At 39.0% G+C, this 22,717-nt stretch overlaps 1 protein-coding gene across 5 annotated transcripts in view; it reads left to right on the forward strand.

Moving 5' to 3' along the window:
- sns (sticks and stones) overlaps positions 1-22,717 on the forward strand; it is a 1,009,476-nt gene that overhangs the window by 238,141 nt on the left and 748,618 nt on the right. For all 5 annotated transcript variants that reach the window (XM_067773057.1, XM_067773055.1, XM_067773053.1 and 2 more), the window contains one exon: positions 14,120-14,293. In XM_067773057.1, coding sequence (XP_067629158.1) covers positions 14,120-14,293 — 174 coding nt within the window. The remainder of the gene's footprint in view (positions 1-14,119; positions 14,294-22,717) is intronic.

Below are 22,717 nucleotides of genomic sequence, written 5' to 3' on the forward strand. Positions count from 1 at the left end.
ACTTTTCTATAACTTACAAGTTCTCTATTTAAAATGTTATGTCAAACATTTATACTACAAGTTTTGTTCGAAACAATCAAGTGTGGCAACTACATGCGAGAGGAGAAGGAAAAACATTACTAAGAGGAATTGAAATCCATATTAGGCGTGCCATTTTATCTTAGATACGTGGAAGATATATGCGTTTTATTTATTTATGACGAAGAGCTAATAGCGGAGTACCTCAACAAACACCATAGGAACAAACAATTTACAGAGGAAACCAATCGGGTTCGCCCCTGGGCAGAGTTTTGGTAAACATTCCGAGTGCACTTCTGGAATGAAAAGCTTCTCAGTAAAAACTCATCTGCGTTGCAGATGGTGATCGGAGTCGGCAAAAAAAATGTAGGTCCCGTCCCGAAAATTTTTTATGAAAAATTAAAAGGAGCACAACGCAAATCGGAAGTGAAGCTCGGCCTAAAATATCTCCGTTGTTATCGCTACGGCCACCGACACAATAATATATAATATCTCGAACCATCCACAACAGCAAAAATATGCTACGTTAAGGCACTTGGTACATAGGCTTGAAAGAACACCTCTTACACAAGAAGCATATAAGAGAGAGTAATATATAACATTGCTGCAAACAACGGATAAAAATAAAATAACCAACAAAAAATTTTAAGTTAACCGGTTTTATTAAATACAATACTTACATTAAGTACTAATACTAATAAAATATAGAAAATAATTAGAATTGCAACACGCTCAGCTTCCTTCTTTGACCGTTTAATGACATCATTTTATTTAACACTTTACTTATTGCTGCTTATTCGTTTCCATTTTAGTGTGGGCGTCACCATGTTACAATAAACAAGTAAGCACGGGACTGTCTTCGGCTGTGCCGAAGACCTCATACCTTTCATTAATGGGGCTGAACAATAATCTTATCCCATTCGTAATATCCAAATAATCGACTGTATAAGATATGAAATACATAGTTTTTTTGGTCTTCTGCATGAAATTGCTATAACAATGAATCACTTATCCTAACATTATATAATGTAAACGTAAATATTTGATGAAATTTGAAACTTATGGCCGTTAAAAAGGGGGCAAAAATTACCGTTTATATAGGGTATATAATATACATACCATCGATATCTATGTTTTTTTTTCAGACAACAATATATGCTATATACGTAAACATTTGCTGAAATTTGAAGCTTCTAGCTGTTAAAATGCTCTAGAAATTGCGAAAAGTTTCTTATCTGAACAATCGGTTGTAGGGGACATACCTATATATACGACCGATTTCTTCGAATTCTTCAAACAAAAATATCTGCTAAACACGAAAGCATTGGTGAAATTTAAAGCCTCTAGATGTTAAAAGGGGGCAGTAATTACGGAAAGCTTCTTATCTGAACAATTGGTTGTGGCGGAAATATGCTATATACACACGGTTAATGCACTAAAATGCACTTGTCACCTGACCTCTGCCATCACATATTTAAAACTACTCTCAACTGTTTGCGTAGCTTTTTACATATCATGTGGGACACGAGTGCATTTTGCTCCGGCTCAGAGTTGATATTCATATATTTAAATAACCAATGTGCGGCATCTAAATATAGTTCATGTGTGGTGTGGTGAAAGTGAGATTTCGCAGATACTTGAGAATCTATACTTAAATAAATCAAATTGCTCCTAAGACCGGGAAAATTTGTAAATAGTATTGTGAACAACGGGTTGGTAACGAAATCCTGTTTTTGCAAAATCCCGAAAGCAAAACCCTGCTTGTTAAAATCCTGTTTTTTTTTAAATCCTGCTTTTTTAAAAGCCTGCTTTTTTAAAATCCTGATTTTTTAAAATTCTGCTTCTCAGAATCCCGACTTAGAACATTCTGTATTTAAATGTAATATAAACAATGTTAAAGTGGACATGTGCGCACTTTTCAAAGTAATGACATGCCCACTTTAACATTTTTTATATTACATTTAAATACAACACTGTGTACACATTATTTTTTATTTTATTATTCCACCCATATGAACATACCTATATATGTATGAACACATGTTCATTGACGAATTGCTGGAACTAGAAATACCCTTATACATCGTAGACTAAAAGTCGTTGTAGGTGAAAGTACCTCACAATTTTATAAACTCGTATAAAATTTACAAAAGGAGCTTATTATGCGAAAACTAAAATACAAAGAAGAGAAAATGGAGAAATAATAAGAAAGAAAAGAAACATAATTAAAAAAAAAAAACAACTAATAATAAGATGATTTTAGTTTTACTCACACAACCACAGTTTTGATTTTGGATACCCCTGGTTTAAACCAACTCATTCTATTTTTCTCTTTTCTTGAATATTTGTTTTCGGTCATAAGAAGCCGTTAATAACGATTTCAACGGATATACAAAGATCATTAATTAATTTTTCTCCTTCGTACACTCTAAGAGCAGCAAATCGCCCTCCTACATATTTTGCATATACTAAATATGTTACAAATCTTCGATTCCGATTTCGAAACCTGGGAACTTTTTCTTAGTTTAGAGTTGATAGACATGTTAAGGTACCTGTCTGGCGATCGGGCCAACATCATGTTTTTCAGGAATTTTTAAAGGTATATTTCGGGTACATTATAACTTAACTTTTTTTCGCCAGTCTGCTTCGTTGTCGTAAGGATATTGTTCACAATACCATTTACAAACTTTTCACGGTCTTGGGTGCAATTCGGTATATTTAAGTATAGATTGTCAAGTATCTGCGAAAACTCACTTTCACCACACCACACATGAACTATATTTAGATGCCGAACATTGGTTATTTAAATATATGAATATCAACCCATTGTTTTAAAGTCACTCACAAGTTGCTGAAAAGTCGTTATGACTAAATCGATGTTTTCGATCATACGTACGTAAATATATAACAAGTAAGGAAAGCTAAGTTCGGGTGTAACCGAACATTACATACTCAGCTGCTAAATTACAGCTTGCAAAACTTTTAAATTACCTTCTTCAGTGAGCGGTGCCACGCCCATTGACCAAAATTTCACTAATTTTCTATTATGCGTCATAAGGCATCTGCAAGACAGATGAGTTTTCATGAATTATTTCTCCCAAAACCTGTTGGCATTTACAAATTTATTATTTCTACCAACTAAAGGTACTTTTCGAGTACAATTTTCGCTGAAGGCGATTGAATTATTCCCCGTTTTTCTTACTTCGTTAAAGCAACCCGTCCAGATATTTCAGCTTGGGAGTCTAAAATCTCTGTGATCAAAGGAGAAAAAACCTCTAGTAATTAAATCATGGTATTTATCTAAAGTAAATGTATTTATTATGAATTTGTTGCATGGGTTCAACATCAATATAGGGGTATCATTAGGAAATATTTTATGATAATAGCCCTGTCCCGATAATGTTGTTGTTGTCGTAGTAGCTACAAAGACACTCCCCGAAGGTTTTTGGGGAGTATTGTCGATGGCCCTTTCGGATATAGATCCGGTAAGTTCCCATAATAAGCACTATTCAGGTAAAGCCCGACCATCTCGGCAAAGATTTAATATGACCACATTGAACCTTCTACGCCATCCTGCTTTCCACCCCCCAGTTTGATTAGGAGCTTGGGGTTGTCAAAGCCTCGGCTGCTTAAGAAACAGGATTCGCCAGAGGTAGGTGAGGTTGACGATTGGATTGGAGAAGCTGTAAGTTGGGCTGGCGTCCCCTTGAATCATTTGAATATTTTAGTCACCACTTACGACAGACATACTATTGAGAATGAGCTGAGCTGCAACTGAAAGAATTGGGAATCAGTTTTGTAACTACTATTTGCATTTCTATTTGCAAAGCGAAGTTCAAAACTATAAATTAAATAAATTATAAAATATAAAATTTGGTGAAATTGCGTTTAATAAAACAAAATAATAAAGTGTATAATGTTGAATGTGTGCCAGCATATTTGATGTATGCCCAATTGAAGTTCGTTTAGTAAGTGCGTGCATATGTATGTATATGTAGCAAGCATGCTTATTTATATGTATATGGCCACCGTGGTGTGATGGTATCGTACTCCGCCTACCAAACCGAATGCCCTGGGTTCACGCCCCGTGCAAAGCAATATCAAAATTTTAGAAATAAAGTTTTTCAATTAGAAGACAATTTTTCTAACCGGGGTCGCCCCTCGGCAGTGTTTGGCAAGCACTCCGAGTGTATATCTGCCATGCAAAGCTCTCAGTGAAAACTCATCTGCCTCGCAGATGCCGTTCGGAGTCGGAATAAAACAAGTAGGTACCGTCCCGGCAATTTGTAGGAAAAATTAAAGAAAAAGGAGCACGACGCAAATTGGAAGAGAAGCTCGGCCTAAAATCTCTCCGGAGGTTATGGCGCCTTACATTTATTTATTTATTTATGTATGTATATGGCAACATAGGTACTTTCGTACAAAGCTGTCGCAACAACTTTTTTTGTTCATTTGACTACTAAAACGGTCAATTACGAATAAACGATTTGTGCGCAGTTGATTCAACACCTCATTGCGATGGATACAAATTGACAGAAATTTCGGTTTAATTGACCCGTATTTCGGTTGATTTTACCAGTATTTTTCTTTCAGTGTATGAAAAGCGCTTAATAATGCTACACGAATGAAAAAAATACGAAGAGGTACATATATGGAAATAATGTCGAGTTTAAAAAATTGTTCAAAATTGGTCAGTTAGCTTTTTTACGTTCAACCGTCAGTTATCTTATTTGGGCTTGAGTCATATTGAAGTTCAAGTTGCGAACTAATGTACGTCTCAAGTCTCAAGTGTTGTTTCTCAACAGTGGGTCATTGAGAAATCGATAGTTCTACACTTGTACTCGAACGTGTTTCTCTCATTGGACTCAAGTGTGAAATTCTAATACTGTAGTATCTTAAGGAAAATACAAAAACACACATAAATAATGATCTTATGTATATATTTATTTATATTTTATTTTTACATAAATTTTAGACTTTTTCAGGGAAGTATAAAATAATCAGCTTTCACTTGTTGCTTTTCCTGATCAACAATTGGTGTATATGGCTCCAAAGATAAATTTGCGGTCTTTTGGTTAACATCTGATAGCAAGTTATAACTTGGTTCACTTCACGTTTAATTTATTTTACAATAGCTCGGCTGCAATTTGTTGTTCTAAATGAATTCATCAATGCTGCCAACGACTTGTTTATTTCTGCACAATAAACAGCTTTTGGCGTCCAAGTCGTGGTAGGTCTCTTATGGTTATTATTGAAGAACTTCGACGTCTTATGGATCACATTTTTTATACCCACACAAATATCCATTCGAGCCAAATTATGGGAAAACTACTTTTTCCACAATTTTGAGTTCGTATTAAAAATATGGCACCAAGGTTTATCAAAATAAGATACCAAAGTTTCTCACCCATTTTGAATTCAAATAAAAAATCATGGAGCAAATGCTCCTCTCCTTGCCATCCCTCAAAAAAAAAAAGTGTACCAAAAATTTCTTATAAAATACAGCACAGAAAATCTTTAATAGAGGTAATTTTTAAAATTTAATAGTTAGGACCTTTCTACATTTCATCAACGATAAGAACGTTTTATTTTATCCAAGACTTTCGCTTGACGATTTTATGTCACCTTTATATACTAGATATTTATATAGGCCTACTTGGGATTGGGCAAAGCGAAAATTGCATGCCTTACGGGTGATGTGAAAAAGGTCAAACTCCTTGAATTTTGCAGATTTTTGCTAAAGCTGCAAAAATTTTACGTGGTATTACTTCTATCACAGGTGCTCTTTCTGGCATGTAAATCCCTGTCTTATGAGTTTAACAAATTAAAATAAGGTTCTTAACGATACATAGTTAGAATGTTGCTGACATATATCCTAAATTTAACTGCATTCATAAAAATACAAGTTGATCGAATTTCGACCATGGGCGATACTAGTTTGGGTTAAACGTCAAATAATCAACCAGAAATCAACTAAGAACCCTTAGTTATACATTTTAAACAAGATGTTTTTCTTAAATAAAGATTTAAGAAATCTAATACGGAATCTTATTTTTTACTACGATTTATTTTGTTTTTACTACGATTTTAATCTTGGTTAGCTCCAACCCTAATTCTTTGTGCATAGCGCTAAATAGAAAATCGAATTTCTGTGGCGCCATGACTCAATAGGCGAATTCAGCGAACAGCAACGGCTGAGCAGCTGTTGAGTGATCACTTTGAAAGTATCGTTGAGTATTTTTTATCAACCCAACAGTTGGAATTTTACGTCAATTACTCTACATTTACTCAAACGTCTTTTTTCGGCCATTTTAGCGCTTCTTTTATGTTTCGAAGTGTTGTTTATAACTCAAATTTTCTGTTTTAAAATTATGGAGAAGTGCGAAAATAAATTTAAAAAGTACATTTCCTTAAAATTAAATTCGAATATTATGTACATCTTTATATATAACAAGTAAGGAAGGCTAAGTTCGTGTGTAACCGAACATTACATACTCAGTTGAGAGCTGTGGAGACAAAGTAAGGGAAAATCACCATGTTGTAAAAAGAACCTAGGGTAACCCTGGAATGTGTTTGTATGACATGGGTATTAAATGGAAGGTATTAAAGAGTATTTTAAGAGGAAGTGGGCCATAGTTCTATAGATGGACGCCATTTAGGGATATCGCCATAAAGGTGGACCAGGCCTGACTCTAGAATTTGTTTGTACGATATGGGTATCAAATGAAATGTGTTAATGATAATTTTAAAAGGGAGTGGGCCTTAGTTCTATAGGTGGACGCCTTTTCGAGATGTCGCCATAAAGATGGACCAGGGGTGACTGTAGAATTTGTTTGTACGATATGGGTATCAAATGAAAGGTGTTAATGAGTATTTTAAAAAGGAGTGGGCCTTAGTTCTATTTGTGGACGCCTTTTCGAGATATCGCCATAAACGTGGCCCAGGGGTGACTCTAGAATGTGTTTGTACGATATGGTTATCATACGAAAGGTGTTAATAAGTGTTTTAAAAGGGAGTGGGCCTTAGTTCTATGGGTGGACGGCTTTTCGGGATATCGCCATAAACGTGGACCAGGGGTGACTCTAGAATGCGTTTGTACAATATGGGTATCCAATGAAAGGTACTAATGAGTATTTTAAAAGGCCGTGGGCCTTAGTTCTATAGGTGGACGCCTTTTCGAGATATCGCCATTAAGGTGGACCAGGGGTGACTCTAGAATTTGTTTGTACGATATGGGTATCAAATGAAAGGTGTTAATGAGTATTTTAAAAAGGAGTGGGCCTTAGTTCTTTTCGATTCTTTTCGAGATATCGCCATAAACGTGGACCACGGGTGACTCTAGAATATGTTTGTCCGATATGGGTATCAAACGAAAGGTGTTAATAAGTGTTTTAAAAGGGAGTGGGCCTTAGTTCTATGGGTGGACGCCTTTTCGGGATATCTCCAAAAACGTGGACCAGGGGTGACTCTAGAATGCGTTTGTACAATATGGGTATCCAATGAAAGGTGTTAATGAGTATTTTAAAAGGGCGTGGGCCTTAGTTCTATAGGTGGACGCCTTTTCGAGATATCGCCATAAAGGTGGACCAGGGGTGACTCTAGAATTTGTTTGTACGATATGGGTATCAAATGAAAGGTGTTAATGAGTGTTTTAAAAGGGAGTGGGCCTTAGTTCTATAGGTGGATGCCTTTTCGAGATATCGCATAAAGGTGGGCCAGGGGTGACTCTAGAATTTTTTGTACGATATGGGTATCAAATGAAATGTGTTATTGAGTATTTTAAAATGGAGTGGGCCTTAGTTCTATATGTGGACGCCTTTTCGAGATATCGCCATAAACGTGGACCAGGGGTGACTCTAGAATGTGTTTGTACGATATGGGTATCAAATTAAAGGTGTTAATGAGTATTTTAAAAGAGCGTGGGCCTTAGTTCTATAGGTGGACGCCTTTTCGAGATATCGCCATAAAGGTGGACCAGGGGTGACTCTAGAATTTGCTTGTACGATATGGGTATCAAATGAAAGGTGTTAATGAGTATTTTAAAATGGCGTGGGCCTTAGTTGTATAGGTGGACGCCTTTTCGAGATATCGCCATAAAGGTGGACCAGGGGTGACTCTAGAATTTGTTTGTACAATATGGGTATCAAAAGAAAGGTGTTAATGAGTATTTTAAAAAGGAGTGGGCCTTAGTTCTATGGGTGGACGCCTTTTCGGGATATCGCCATACACGTGGACCAGGGGTGACTCTAGAATGCGTTTGTACAATATGGGTATCCAATGAAAGGTGTTAATGAGTATTTTAAAGGGGCGTGGGCCTTAGTTCTATAGGTGGCCGCCTTTTCGAGATATCGCCATAAAGGTGGACCAGCGGTGACTCTAGAGTTTGTTTGTACGATATGGGTATCAAATGCAAGGTGTTAATGAGTATTTGAAAAGGGAGTGGGCCTTAGTTTTATAGGTGGATGCCTTTTCGAGATATCGCCATAAAGGTGGGCCAGGGGTGACTCTAGAATTTTTTTGTACGATATATGGGTACCAAATGAAAGGTGTTAATGAGTATTTTAAAATGGAGTGGGCCTTAGTTCTATATGTGGACGCCTTTTCGAGATATCGCCATAAACGTGGACCAGGGGTGACTCTAGAATGTGTTTGTACGATATGGGTATCAAATTAAAGGTGTTAATGAGTATTTTAAAAGGGCGTGGGCCTTAGTTCTATATGTGGACGCCTTTTCGAGATATCGCCATAAACGTGGACCAGGGGTGACCCTAGAATGCGTTTGTACAATATGGGTATGAAACGAAAGGTGTTAATAAGTGTTTTAAAAGGGAGTGGGCCTTAGTTCTATGGGTGGACGCCTTTTCGGGATATCGCCATAACCGTGGACCAGGGGTGACTCTAGAATGCGTTTGTACAATATGGGTATCAAATGAAAGGTGTTAATGAGTATTTTAAAAGGGCGTGGGCCTTAGTTCTATAGGTGGACACCTTTTCGAGATATCGCCATAAAGGTGGACCAGGGGTTACTCTAGAATTTGTTTGTACGATATGGGTATCAAATTGAAGGTATTAATGAGGGTTTTAAAAGGGAGTGGTCCATAGTTCTATATGTGAAGGCGTTTTCGAGATATCGACCAAAATGGGGACCAGGGTGATCCAGAACATCATCTGTCGGGTACCGCTAATTTATTTATATATGTAATACCACGAACAGTATTCCTTCCAAGATTCCAAGGGCTTTTGATTACGGCCTGCAAAACTTTTCATTTTCTTCTACTTAATATGGTAGGTGTCACACCCATTTTACCAAGTTTTTTTCTAAAGTTATATTTGCGTCAATAGACCAATACAATTACCATGTTTCATCCCTTTTTTCGTATTTGGTATATAATTATGGAATTTTTTTCATTTTTCGTAATTTTCGATATCGAAAAAGTGGGCGTGGTCTTAGTCGGATTCCGGCCATTTTTTACACCAATACAAAGTGAGTTCAGATAAGTACGTGAACTGAGTTTAATAAAGATATATCGATTTTTGCTCAAGTTATCATGTTAACGGCCGAGCGGGAGGACAGACGGTCGACTGTGTATAAAAACTGGGCGTGGCTTCAACCGATTTCGCCCATTTTCGCAGAAAAGAGTTATCGCCATAGAAGCTATGCTCTAACCAAATTTCACAAGGATTGGTAAATTTTTGTTCGAATTATGGCATTAAAAGTATCCTAGACAAATTAAATGAAAAAGGGCGGAGCCACGCCCATTTTAAAATTTTCTTTTATTTTTGTATTTTGTTGCACCATATCATTACTGGAGTTGAATGTTGACATAATTTACTTATATACTGTAAAGATATTAACTTTTATTTTAAAATTTGAATTAAAAAATTTTTTTTTCAAAAGTGGGCGTGGTCGTTCTCCGATTTTGCTAATTTTTATTAAGCAGACATATAGTAATACAAGTAACGTTTCTGCCAAATTTCATCATGATATCTTCAACGACTGCCAAATTACAGCTTGCAAAACTTCAAAATTACCCTCTTTTAAAAGTGGGCGGTGCCACGCCCATTGTCCAAAATTTTCTTAGTTTTCAGTTTTGCGTCATAAGTTCAACTCACCTACCAAATTTCATCGCTTAATCCGTATTTGGTAATGAATTATCGCACTTTTTCGATTTTTCGAAATTTTCGATATCGAAAAAGTGGGCGTGGTTATTGTCCGATAAATAAATAAATTAAAATTAAATAGCGATCTGAGATGAGTGCCCAGGAACCTACCTACCGAATTTCATCAAGATACCTCAAAATTTACTCAAGTTATCGTGTTAACGGACAGACGGACGGACGGACGGACGGACGGACATGGCTCAATCGAATTTTTTTTCGATACTGATGATTTTGATATATGAAAGTCTATATCTATCTCGACTCCTTTATACCTGTACAACCAACCGTTGTCCAATCAAAGTTAATATACTCTGTGAGCTCTGCTCAACTGAGTATAAAAATCACGTGTCACATTGTTTGTCCGCGATGGACTCCTAAACTACTGAACCGATTTTGAATTTGTTTTGCACCCCGTATGTAGTTTGATCTAGCTTGAAATATAGGATAAGTTATATTTCTAAATATTATTTTATTGCAAACTTTTTATATGTTTATACGTAAGAAGAGGGCGAGGGCAGAGTTAGCCGGAAAAAGCTTTTTAAAATGTATGCAGATGGGCCAAATTCAGGGCAAAACAACGTCTTCCGGGTCCTCTAGTATGTATATAAATATACAGTTCACAAGAAAAAGTTTCATTAAACATACATAGATATTTCTGCAGAATTGCAAAATCTATAAGAATTATGATTTTGATTTATTTGAGTTATTGTTTACAATAACAAAAAAAAAATGGGTAAAAACCGCAAAATTAGGCCACTTAAAACGTTATTTCCTACTTAGTTTTAAAACTTTTAATTAAGTAGATTTTTTTGTTACTGGAAAATATGTGATTTTAAATCAGTTTCCAATAATTCCTTGAAACCAATAAATAATTTGTAAAGATATATTATTTCGGTCATATTGCCCCAAATGCCACTGAAGCTGCTTTTTTAACACTTTAAAATTCAAGATCTCAACCTCTTGAACTGGTAAAAGATTTAAGGTTTTTTTAAGTTAAGGTTTGAAAAATTATAGTCTTTGGAACCGTTTTTTTAACATTTACTATTTATTGAAAATTTTACAGCTCTAGCTATTACCGTTGCTGAGGAAGTTGATTTAGATGAAAGCTTACCCAAAATTTCCAATATTGTGGATTTGGAATTTAAATTTTAGCAATACCTATTGTGAAAAATGTTTGCAATTTAATCAATTATTTAGGTCCTGTACCAAATGCTTAAAAAAATTAAATTTTGACACTGATCTTGGCGAATACGAACGGGAAATGTTTTCTCAGCCAACGAGGGGGGCACGTGTCGCCGTGGAAATTTTTTCAAGTGCATTTCCACAAAATATGTACTCTGATAAAATCTCAACAGTACAAAAAAAAGTCCGGTCGGGGGAACAGTTCCTCCACACTGGCAACCCCTTTGGGTTCTCCCACTTTTTTCTACATGTTTCTGGAATTTCGTCCATTTCGTTGACCTAGAGTTTCTAAAGGTTCCTCCCTTCTCTACCCTCTTTAGGGGGATGCCGAAGCTGACCTGCGCATGGTCGGAGAAGGATACAAAGAACCATCCAATCATAAGGAAAATAAAACATCTTCACTTACAGTTTCGTACCATAATCCCACGTAGCGTTGAGGCCTCCTCGCCGTGTAGTTATGCTGTAAAGAATTTGTTAATAACGCCTATTTTCCTACTAACATTAATATTTCAGATATTTTTCACCTTCTCTTTAGTTTTTATATGATTTCGAAAGTAATACAAAAAAACAAGTTTATCGCTTTATAAACATTGATTTTCGCGGGCTATACTGGTGTCCGGCACTGTATGCACTTATTTAAGTGAGCGCGAAAAGAAATGAAAATTAAACTTATGCGAGAAACCAAAGCAACAAAAAAAAACTAGTTTGTTAAAAGGAAAAGGTAAATGCTTTGATCTCACATGCTCCCGAAATTAGGTATATATGTATGTATGTCGATCAAAAAAAATAAAACTTGAAATTAATTTAAGAGAAAACAAAATGAAGAGACCGCATGTTGAGGGAGGCTAGTTAACATGTACTCTTGTTATGAAATACAATAATATTATTCTAATTAGAATTCATTTTTGATGTTTAACCTAATTAGGTTTTCTTTAAAAATACCTTATCAATATGTGGCCAAAGGGTACTTCGATACGAAGTCGAATTGGATTATTGTTACTTTGGGGAAAATATTTAAAATTATTTCTTATATGTACGCACTTACATATAAGGAGGTATATCAAACCAATTTAAGATAACATTGGTATAGCCGCATTATGGTTTTTATGTATACCAATGTAAAAATTAACTAACGATTGCGCCTATTGGAATTTAACTTGTAGAATTCAATAAACGGTTTAAAGCGGCAACATGAGGTTATATTTCCCTCTTACAACATTAAAATTATAAATTGTTTTACAAAAATTTTACGAAGTTTACCGAAAAAAATTAACTTCACCAAGATGACGGCCAGCTGAATGGGTCGATGTAGTCTCCGTGCTCGATGTGCTAGGTGTTCCGCTGCTCCGGATGCATGCGTCTCGATTCCGTGTGGGATTTCCAAAGATGCTGAAGGTTACTGTTTCGTTTGTGGGCCAGCAAAGATTATTACCGCGAAAGAGCCACATATAATTTTACTTTAACAATGCACTCTAAACTGGGTTGTTGTAAATTAATTTGCAGAAAGAAAACGTAGGGATTTACTAACGTATTCGCACGATTGAAAGATGTGGTTTTCGATTGTCGCGAAAAAAACATGGAAATCTCTGCTGGTCTTACCACCTTCGAAGCTCGTTCCAAAAAGAAAAGCTCGATTTACCGGAAACTTAGCTGAGGTTTTCTTTCATCCCTTTTTGACAGCCGGTGAATCAGCTGTTTTCTAAATGGTATAAAAGGAAGTGTTCGGACAGAGGTAGGGTGAGGTGCTGTTCAGTATGATTGAAGGAAAAATATACCCGAAAGCAAGATATTAAATTATATGAGAAATTTAGTCCATATTCTTATTAATGCATGTACGATAGTGCGAAAGGGCGAAATTCGAAAAATCTCGAAAAACTGAAAAATTACAAAAAAAAAGACTTTAAAAATTTTTTAGAATTTTTTCCGAAAAGCACATGTAAAAACAAATTTAAAAAAAATGATCCCAAACGGTCAATTTTTGAAAAAGTTATAGCATTTTGAAAACAAAAACGGTGTTTTTTTTTTAAATTCATAACTTTTTTTGAGTTGGATGAAAAAATTTGAAAAAATTCTGAAAAACGTCTTTCGTAAGCTAGAAAAAGAAGAAAAACTTTGAGCCAATTCTAAAGGGGTCGGGTTCAAAATTGGTCGAAATGGGATGGAATACCCCATAAATATTATGAACAATGGAATGAAGTATAAAATGTAATATAAGAAATCCGACAGTTGTTAATAATGGTTAATGCTGACAATTATAAGTCTCTAAAGAAGATTTTCCCCGGTATGTCTAATTAAAATATCGACTTTTGAGTGGTATACCCCCTTATTTTCACCACTGCTTGGAAAACACTCTACCGTAGAATTTGTTTGAATCATTCTATTCAAAAACGCCCCTTGTGTGCTTGAATTCAATACATTTTGACATGAGATAGGGTATTTATGAAACAAGTTTAGAGATAAAGAGTTCCTCAATCAAATTATGAGTTGGGACATTTCTGAAACAAATTCTGAATTAGGTAATTTTTGAAAAATATTCTTAGATATGGCGTTAATGAACTGGCTGCCGTTTCTTGAGAATTGAGAAAGTAATGGGAAATCGAAGAACACAAATTCAAAAACTTACGTTTTTAATACAGAAAGTTTTGATACGAGGTAAATGAAGGAGCTTAAAACCACGACGGTAATATTTTTTGACAAACTTACTCTCGCCTCGTATTTACCGGGATGCTTTAAGAATTAATACATTAATTTCTTTCAGGACATCGTGTTGACAAAGTTGAGGAGACGTCATCCAAAAGATTCACTACAAAATCCACACTAGATATTAAACCTAATGCCGATGATGATTACACGGAGTACACCTGCCAAGCAAAGCACAAGGCTTTACCTCCGGACATGCCTATGCGGTCGACTGTCCAGCTTTCAGTTCTTTGTAAGTAAAATAAAACTTAATATAAGGTGGCTACAAATTATAATTACATAAAAAATATTTAGAGCCGTTTTCTCATGTGAACTTTAAAATCATCTGCCCTATAACACAAATTTTGTTCCCAAAAAATTTTTGTCGGACACATATGTATGTAAACCTGAAAGTTTACTTCAGCATTGTCTTTGGAAGCGTATACACACGGTGCGTCTGACTCGCGAGTCAGCTGTGTACGTGTTGACTCGCCGTCAAAACCAAACTAATTTTGATTTTCACTAGTTAGTCAGAGTGATTGTGAATTTATACATGTGGCGTATGTTTGAAAAAACGATGACATTAGTAAACAGCCTCGATCGCCTGTTAAATGGCTGTTCGATTACTCAAATATTGTTTTTGAAACATCTTTATAAACAACTTGTACATTGAGTTATTTTTATACTTTAAAATGTTTGCGGATAAGGTCAATTTAGACAGTTAAAATAATAAAACTTATTTCGCTTTGTTGATTTTCCGACAGGGTAGATAAATGATGCATTTTGGAACGATGGCGTTAGTGTCGATCTGATCAGTTGTCATCGTTCGTCTTGTATTTATAGTTCGTAGGTACATGAGCAGGTATTGCCAAATTGATGTTTGTGTATATTTATGTGTAAATGCTATGTGTTCATTCAGAACCGAGGATGATTTTTACTGATCAATTTGTGCGGCTGACTGAGACAGGTAAAAGTCAGTATTTCTAGTATTTTGACCTTTGTGGGTTTGTTGCTTTGGTGCGTTTATTGTTTTGTGTTTATTTGTTGTTTTGTGTTTGTCTCTTGTAGGTACCTATGGTGTGTTCCTTCTAAACAAGTTTTAAATATAAGGTTCAAATATTGTATTTATATCTTTGTTTATTATTCTATTGTCGAATGTTTTCTGTTGGTAGATTTTAATGTTTTCGAGTACGTTCAGACCTCGGTCTTTTGCTTGTACGTGGAGGACCTTGACTGTTTTATAGATGTTTGCTGGGGAACATTCACTTTCGACCATGTGATTCGCGAATTTGGACTCTGGTATAATGTTTGGATTTCGGGCTTTTTTTGTTGTAATCTCTAATGTGTTCTCTGAACCTCGTTCTTATTTGCCGTCCTATTTGTCCTATGTAAGTATTTGACATCCGCAGGTAAGCTTGTATACACCGTGGCTGCTAAACGGATCCTCTGATTAGTGTTAGTTCTTAGATTTCGCCCTATATTTTTCGATGCTTTGAACGCTGTTTTAATGTTGTATTTTTTAAAAAAGTTTGCCAATTTATATGTTGCTTTTGCAGTGCATGTCATACGCGTCTAGGTGTTATCATTTTAATTTTCATTATTTCTTTTTTGTTCTCTATGCGTTCTTCTGAGGATAGGTTAGGTTGAACTGGCCGGTCCATGAGGACCTCACATAGACTGAATAAGTCCTTAGTGTTACCAGAAGTTTTTTTAACGACCAAACTGAAAAATCCTATCAAAAACAGGACCTATGTTATAAAATAACTCCGTCCTCCTGGCAAATACTAGAAGCTTCCTAGGATTTAAGCCACTTGCTGCTTCTAGGTCTGACAGCTGTATCACTCCTAATAACTGGAGTCTTAGCCTGGCAAGCGCATAGAAAGTGCTCGATCGTTTCTACCTCCAGCCCGCACTTCCTACATCTGCTATCACTGACCAAGCCTAATTTAAAAGCATGTAACGCCAGAAGGCAGTGTCCAGTCAGAATACCCGTCATGAGTCTTCTCTTTTTGTTATCTAATGTTGTAAGAGCTGCACATAATCCTCGACACTTTACAACCCCGCGCTTGAACCCACGCCTTTCCTGCTTGGTCGATCATGTGCACCTCTCGCCTTCGCTTAATTTCGCCCAGTCTAATTGGGACGTCTACGGAGAAAGCTTCAAGGGATGCACCCTTTTTAGCTAATTCATCCGCTTTTTCATTCCCATCTATTCCCATATGCCCAGGGACCCAATATAGATGTATGCTCCTCCCTGTCCTGATTCTCTCCAGGGACTGCTTACACTCTAATACGCATTTAGATGCTGCGGTACGCGAGATTATTGCCTTAATTGCTGCTTGACTTTCAATATAAAAGTTAACACGATTGCAGCTTGGGCTATTTTCTTCCAGGGTTTCTACTGCTTTGGTTACGGCTACTATTTCCGCTTGGAAAACGCTACAGTATTCCGGCAGCCTGTAGGATCTGTTTATTTCCGAATCAGCACAGTATACCGCAGACCCTACTCCTTCCACTACCTTGGAACCACCTGTGTACACATGTATCGCCTCGTCCGCCATTTGAGCACCCTTGCGCCAACCGTCCACCTCTATTATGGTCTTAAGATCGCCCTCGAAGTGCAGATAGGGAATCAGGTAGTCTGTTCGTCTTGTGATTGATGACGCTATACTACTATGGCCTTATGGTCGGCGCTCAAGCTGCCCCGAGGCACCGAGGCTGGTTGCAGTTGTTAACGCTATGTTCTTTGCTACCAGGTCTACAGGTGAAATGTGCAGAATGGCATACAGTGCAGCTGTCGGGGTTGTTGTCAGGGCTCCCGTAATGCTAAGCATTGATAGTCTGCATACCCCCTCTAATTTTTTGAGTTAGGTTGCTTTTTGTGTGGCTTTACACCAAACAAGAACTCCATAGTATAGGATAGGGCTTACAATCGCTGTAAAAACCCAATGAGAAAGAGAGGGCGATAAGCCCCACGTACACCCCAGCATTCTTTTACAAGCATAAAGTACCGTTGAAGCTGTCTTTACCCTCTCCTTCACATTGAGCTTTCATGACAGCTTACTGTCTAGGATGATTGCTAGATACTTTGTGCAAGGTTTCTCCTATAGGGTCACCCCTCCTAACTTAGGCCTGATCCAATTTGGGACGTTGTACCTCTTTGTAAACAAGACCATATCCGTCCTATCCGCGCTGACTTTCAACTCGACATTTGATGCCCAGGTATGAATATCCCGAACGCCCGGTCCATCAAAGAGCTAATCGTTGGAAGGCACTTCCCACTTATGACAATTGCAACGTCATCCGCGAAATCCGTAAGTTTTACGGGTCCCTCATCAAATCGCCTGAGCAGTTGATTGATGACCAGCGTCCACAGCAGAGGTGACAGCACCCCTTCCTGTGGCGTTCCCCTGTCCTCTGATTTCGTGGCCTCGTACAATCCCCATTGTGATGTAATCTATAATCGCCCATTTAGAAACATTATTGAAAGCCCCGGCAATGTCTGAAAGACTCCTAGAACATATTCCTTATATTCCAGGGCATTCTCTACCCTATGCAATGCGGTGTTTACCGACTTGCCTTTGGTGTACGCATGTTGTGTCGTGGAGAGCAGCTTTTCATCCACGTTGGACTTTATGTACACATCTATCAGCCTCTCAAAGGTTTTGAGCAAAAATGATGTTAAGCTAATTGGTCTATAATCTTTGGGATACACGTGACCAATCTTCTCCACCTTTGGTGGGAAAGCTACAGGAGCAATTCTCCAAGAGTGCGGTACATGATTCAGTCTTATGCATCCATCGAATATTATTTTGAGCCATTCCACGACCGCCCTACTTGAAACTTGTAGCATGGCCGGGAATATACCATCTGGGCCCGCGATTTAAACTTAGAAAACGTCTTCACTGCACACTCGATCTTGGTATCGGTCACCAAGCCCGGCACTACCCGCTCCGTGATCGAAGTGTGAGTGCTGTCTGCTGGCTCTTCTAAACCATCTCCCGATGGGAAATGTGTATCGAGAAGCACCTCAAGGGATTCCTCACTATTACGTGACCATTCCCCGTTATCTTTTTTTATTAGTCCCTGGACTATATTTCCCCTTGCTAGGACTTTTCTCAACCGTGCTGTTTCGCTGGAGCACTTTATGTCCGTACAGAAACTCTTCCATGAGATTCTCTTCGCTCTGGAAATTTCACGCTTGTAGATCTTCAGTAGTTCCCTGTACTCGTCCCGACATGCTTCGCTTACCGCGGTAAGCTAGCAATTAAACATTTCTTTTACCTATCTTCTTAGAAGACTCAGCTCATTGCTCCACCATGGCGCCTTTGCTTTTCCTCTGAATCTTCTTAGAGGGCAGGCTTTCTTATACGCAGTCATATGCGTCCTTGTAAGGGATTCATAAGACTCCAGTTCTTCCACATTGTTAACCTCTTTGGGTTGTCCCAGTTTCGTTTTTTAGTCCAACTGTTGTTTCTTGAATTTAGTTCAATTTGTTGATCTAGGGTTTCTAAAGGTTCCTCCCTTCTCTACCCCCTTTAGGCGAATGTTGAAGATGATATACGCATGGTCGGAGAAGGATGGTCTATTAAGAACCATCCAATCATACCTTGATATATCATGTTCGAAGCTCAGTGTAATATACAAAACATTGCTGGATGTTGGACCAATGTATGTAGGGACATTTCCCCTGTTGGCTATCTGCAAATTGGTTTGCAGGACGTAACAAAATAGAGAATCGCCTCTCTCGTTCGTATCTGCTCCTCCCCACGCATTGTGGTGCGCATTTGCATCCGCGCCTATGACCAACCGCCCTTTGCGCCCTTCGTCATGTACTAGCCTCTTGCACTCCATAGGTGGAACCTCCGCAGCATTGGGCCGGTAGCAGGATGCCAGGATAAGTGCCTGCTTATTGCTTTGCTCAGCGGCCACCACTACGAGGTCCTCAGTAGTGTAATTAGGCAGCATATATGAATGCAGCTGTTTCCTTAGCATTACTACAGCTCGCACCCGTTTTTCCATTTGCGTATAGTAAACGCAAAATCCGCGCACGCTAAGTCCGTCCAGAAACCTTTTCTCCCTATGAGAGCCACATCTCCTGGATCAGCGCCACGTCAAACGAACCCTCCTCAAGGGTTAGGAGGAGTTCGCTCGACGCCACTTTACTGTGTTGGAGGTTTATATGTAGGACTCGCAGCACCATTTGGCTGTTTGTCCCCCTCCAGCAATTTCGTCGTGACGTCGTCGTCCTCCCCTTGCCCTTTTGGTTTAGAGTGTTCGAGTGTTCTTGTAACTGTTGGGCCGGGGGTTCCTCTGTGCGACTCACAGCACCATCTGGCTTTTGGTCCTCTTCTAACACCTTCGTGGTGACGTCGGCTACCTCCACCTGTCTTTTTCCACTTAGGCGTTTGAGGTCCTTTTCGACTTCGCCCACTTCCAGCGTGTTAGGATGTTTATCCTCCGGACTTCTTTCCCTGAGTCGCACATAAATTTTGCTTGTACCAAAGGACATTTTTCCAAGCTGCGTGTACAATATATCCTCCGCCTGCTTGTTTATTTGGAATATGTAGAACTGACTTTCCTCCGTAGGCCGAGATACAGTAAGTACCTTTCAATCCTGTGTCGGTATGTTCGGATTCTGATTTGCACTTTATCCACCACCTCAAACCGTGCGTTCGTTCCTTGCCTTTGGAGGTTTGGAACCACTTCCTCCATCCACCGCAAGCTCGCGATGCTGTCGCACGCTATCATCTTCACACCATTATACCATCCCCCCGAATCAAAGGTTGGATGGGGCTTACTTGGTTGTTCCCGCATTATTTTAAGCATTAAGCTAATAAGTTCCCTTTCTACAGATCTCCACCTTTCAGTACTCGTCTGTCCGAAAGGACTGCTACGATCAACCAGCACCACAGTCAGTGACTGCTTTGCCACATTACTCATCTTCTCGGGAAAAGCCGGAGTCTTGCTGTTAACTCCTTTTGGCACCTCAGAGAAAGCCGGAGGCTTAGCTTTAACTCCCTTTAGCGCCTCCGAGAAAGCCGGAGTCTTAGCGTTATCTCCCTTTGGCTTATCTCCTACTTCCATAGTTAGAATTCCCTCTGACTCGCAGCTTTCGAGGTGGTTGCTACCTCGCTATTGGGGCCCATCTGTCTTACAGCTTTGGGCCTACTTGTCTTGTCTATGCGACTGCCCTGCCTCGGAGCTCTGGGACTGGGTCCTTTCTGCCTCTTGAAAGCAGGCTTGTCGCCTTCCACCGAACGTTGCCTCTTCATTCTGCTATTCAACGCTTCTTCCTCCCCGTACTGGTTGCAGAACCGAGGGTTTCTAGCAGCAAACCTTTTGAACTGCCTTCGACCTACTTCTACTTGGGTCGACCACTGCTCCCATGCGTTGGACAATTCTTAGTGCTGCACGGTACTGCGAGAGAGCTCTTTTACTTCCTCTGCTCCGTACCCTTTTCCACTCTTCTACACCGTTTTCATTTGTGTGCTTTTCCAACACGGAATTCATTGAGTCAGCACAACTCTCGCCCCCCGAGTCCGACGCATCGCTAAATGCGTTCATGGCTTGCGACTCAGTCCTCCTCTTATCATCCTGCTTATTACAATTGGTAATGAGTCGTTCATCGTGGTCGTACTACCATCTTCCCAACAAGGCGGACTCAGCGGTCAAGTATTTTATACGGGGAAAGAACCGTCAGCCACATCAGCGCCCCTTACAGTGGTAAGGCCATCAATACTTCCCGAGAGGCCCGGTATCGGGAAGGCTCCGTTCGAATACAGCCGAATTTATTCCCTGTCTGCAAATCGTCCAATAGGCACGGTCCGCATAACACCCTGGATTAGAGGGTTGGCAGTTCTTGGTCACCAACATCCCGCCGCCATCCTATGAGACGAAACGGCGTAGATGCCAGTCCTAAACAGCTCCGCCTCATAGTCGGGCGCTATGGAGATCGGCTAAGCCCTCACACCAACGACAAGGTGCCTATCCTAGTGAGGGCCTTCTGAGGATATATATTAGTGCTTTTTTATATCCGTTGTTTGCAGCAAAGTTATATATTACTGCAAGCTCTCTCTTATATGCTTCTTGTGTAAGAGGTGTTCTTTCAAGGCTATGTACCAAATGCATAAATGCTGCATTTTTATGCTATTGGGGGTTATTTGAGGTATTATATATTATTGTATCGGTGTATGCCTAGTTAAATCTTTTGGCAGCATTATCAATATTTATTGTGAGGTCTAGATAGTTTATTCCTTCGTCTTTTTCAGTTTCCATTGTGAATTTTATATTCTAGTGCTGCTTGATGAGGTACTCCAGTACAAGCTACTCATTATTAGTAGTTAAAACGCATATTATGTTATCCATGTATCTAGCATAACATAACACGCCTAATTTGGACTTCAGTTCCTGTATGAACTTTTCTTCCACATTTTTCATGAGCAGTTCCATAAGAATGGCTGATGTGGGCCTTCCCATTCCAAGACCGTTTTGTTTGTCTATATATTTTATTGTTGAATTGAAAACAGTTTTGACGTAAAGTGGTTATCTGTGCCGTGAATCCTCTTACAACTCCATTTAGATCATAGAAGGTAAAGATATGAAAAGCAGCAAAAGGTATGAAGACTGCGGGGCGTGTTAAAATAGCGAGGACAGCAAAGTAGTTCGTTTTTCTTCAAAATGCCAGCTAGAGAAGAACGAGTTTTTTATTAAAAAATGTATCTCGCCTTTCCAAAAATAAGGAAACTGTTTTCATCATCTGTCCTTCAGATCTAAGTATTTACAAACGTGCACGGTTGTATCCAGGAGCTGCTCCCATTCCAATTGAACAGAGTCCATCAAGTTGGGCACAATTAAACAAAATACCATATATGCCAACCACCCAGGCCAGGGTGTTATACGGCCCATGCCTATTGGACGATTTGCAGACGGGGATATATTCAGCTGTATTCCAACGGAGCCTTCCCGATACCGGGCCGCCTCGGGAAATATTGATGGCCTTACCACAATATGGGACACGGACGGTTCTTTCCCCGTATTTAATACTGGACTGCTTGGCACGCCTTGTCGGGCAGGTGGTCGTACGACCAAGATGAACGACTGAATATCTAATTTTAATAAGGACGATGATAAGGGTAGAACTGAGTCGCAAGCCAAGAACGCATTTAGCGATGCGTCGGACTCGGGGAGCGAGAGTAGTGCTGATCCAATGAACTCCATGTTGGAAAAGCATACAACTGAAAACGGAGAACTAGAGTGGAGAAGGGTACGGAGCAGAAGGAGTAAGAGAGCTCTATCGCAGTGCCGTGCAGCACTAAGAATTGTCCAACGCTTGGGAGCAGTGGTCGAACAAACAGATGTGAAGATGGAGTGCTTGGAATGGGCTCATGAAAAGGGTAGAAGTAGATCGAAAGCAGTTCACGGGAGGTAACGCGAAGACTCCGGCTTTCTAGGAGGTGCCAAAGGGAGATAACACCAAGACTCCGGCTTTTCCCGAGAAGATGAGTGATGTGGCAAAACAGTAACTGTCTTTGGCACTGGTTGATCGTAGCAATCCTTTTGGACAGATGACTACTGAAAGGTGGAGATCTGTAGAAAGGGAGCTTATTAGCTTAATGCTTAAGATGATGCGGGAACAACCAAGTAAGCCCCGTCCAACCTTGGATTCGGAGGGAGG

This window comes from Eurosta solidaginis, chromosome 3, assembly GCF_040869045.1.
Source record: "Eurosta solidaginis isolate ZX-2024a chromosome 3, ASM4086904v1, whole genome shotgun sequence".
Classification (NCBI taxonomy): Eukaryota; Metazoa; Arthropoda; class Insecta; order Diptera; family Tephritidae; genus Eurosta; species Eurosta solidaginis.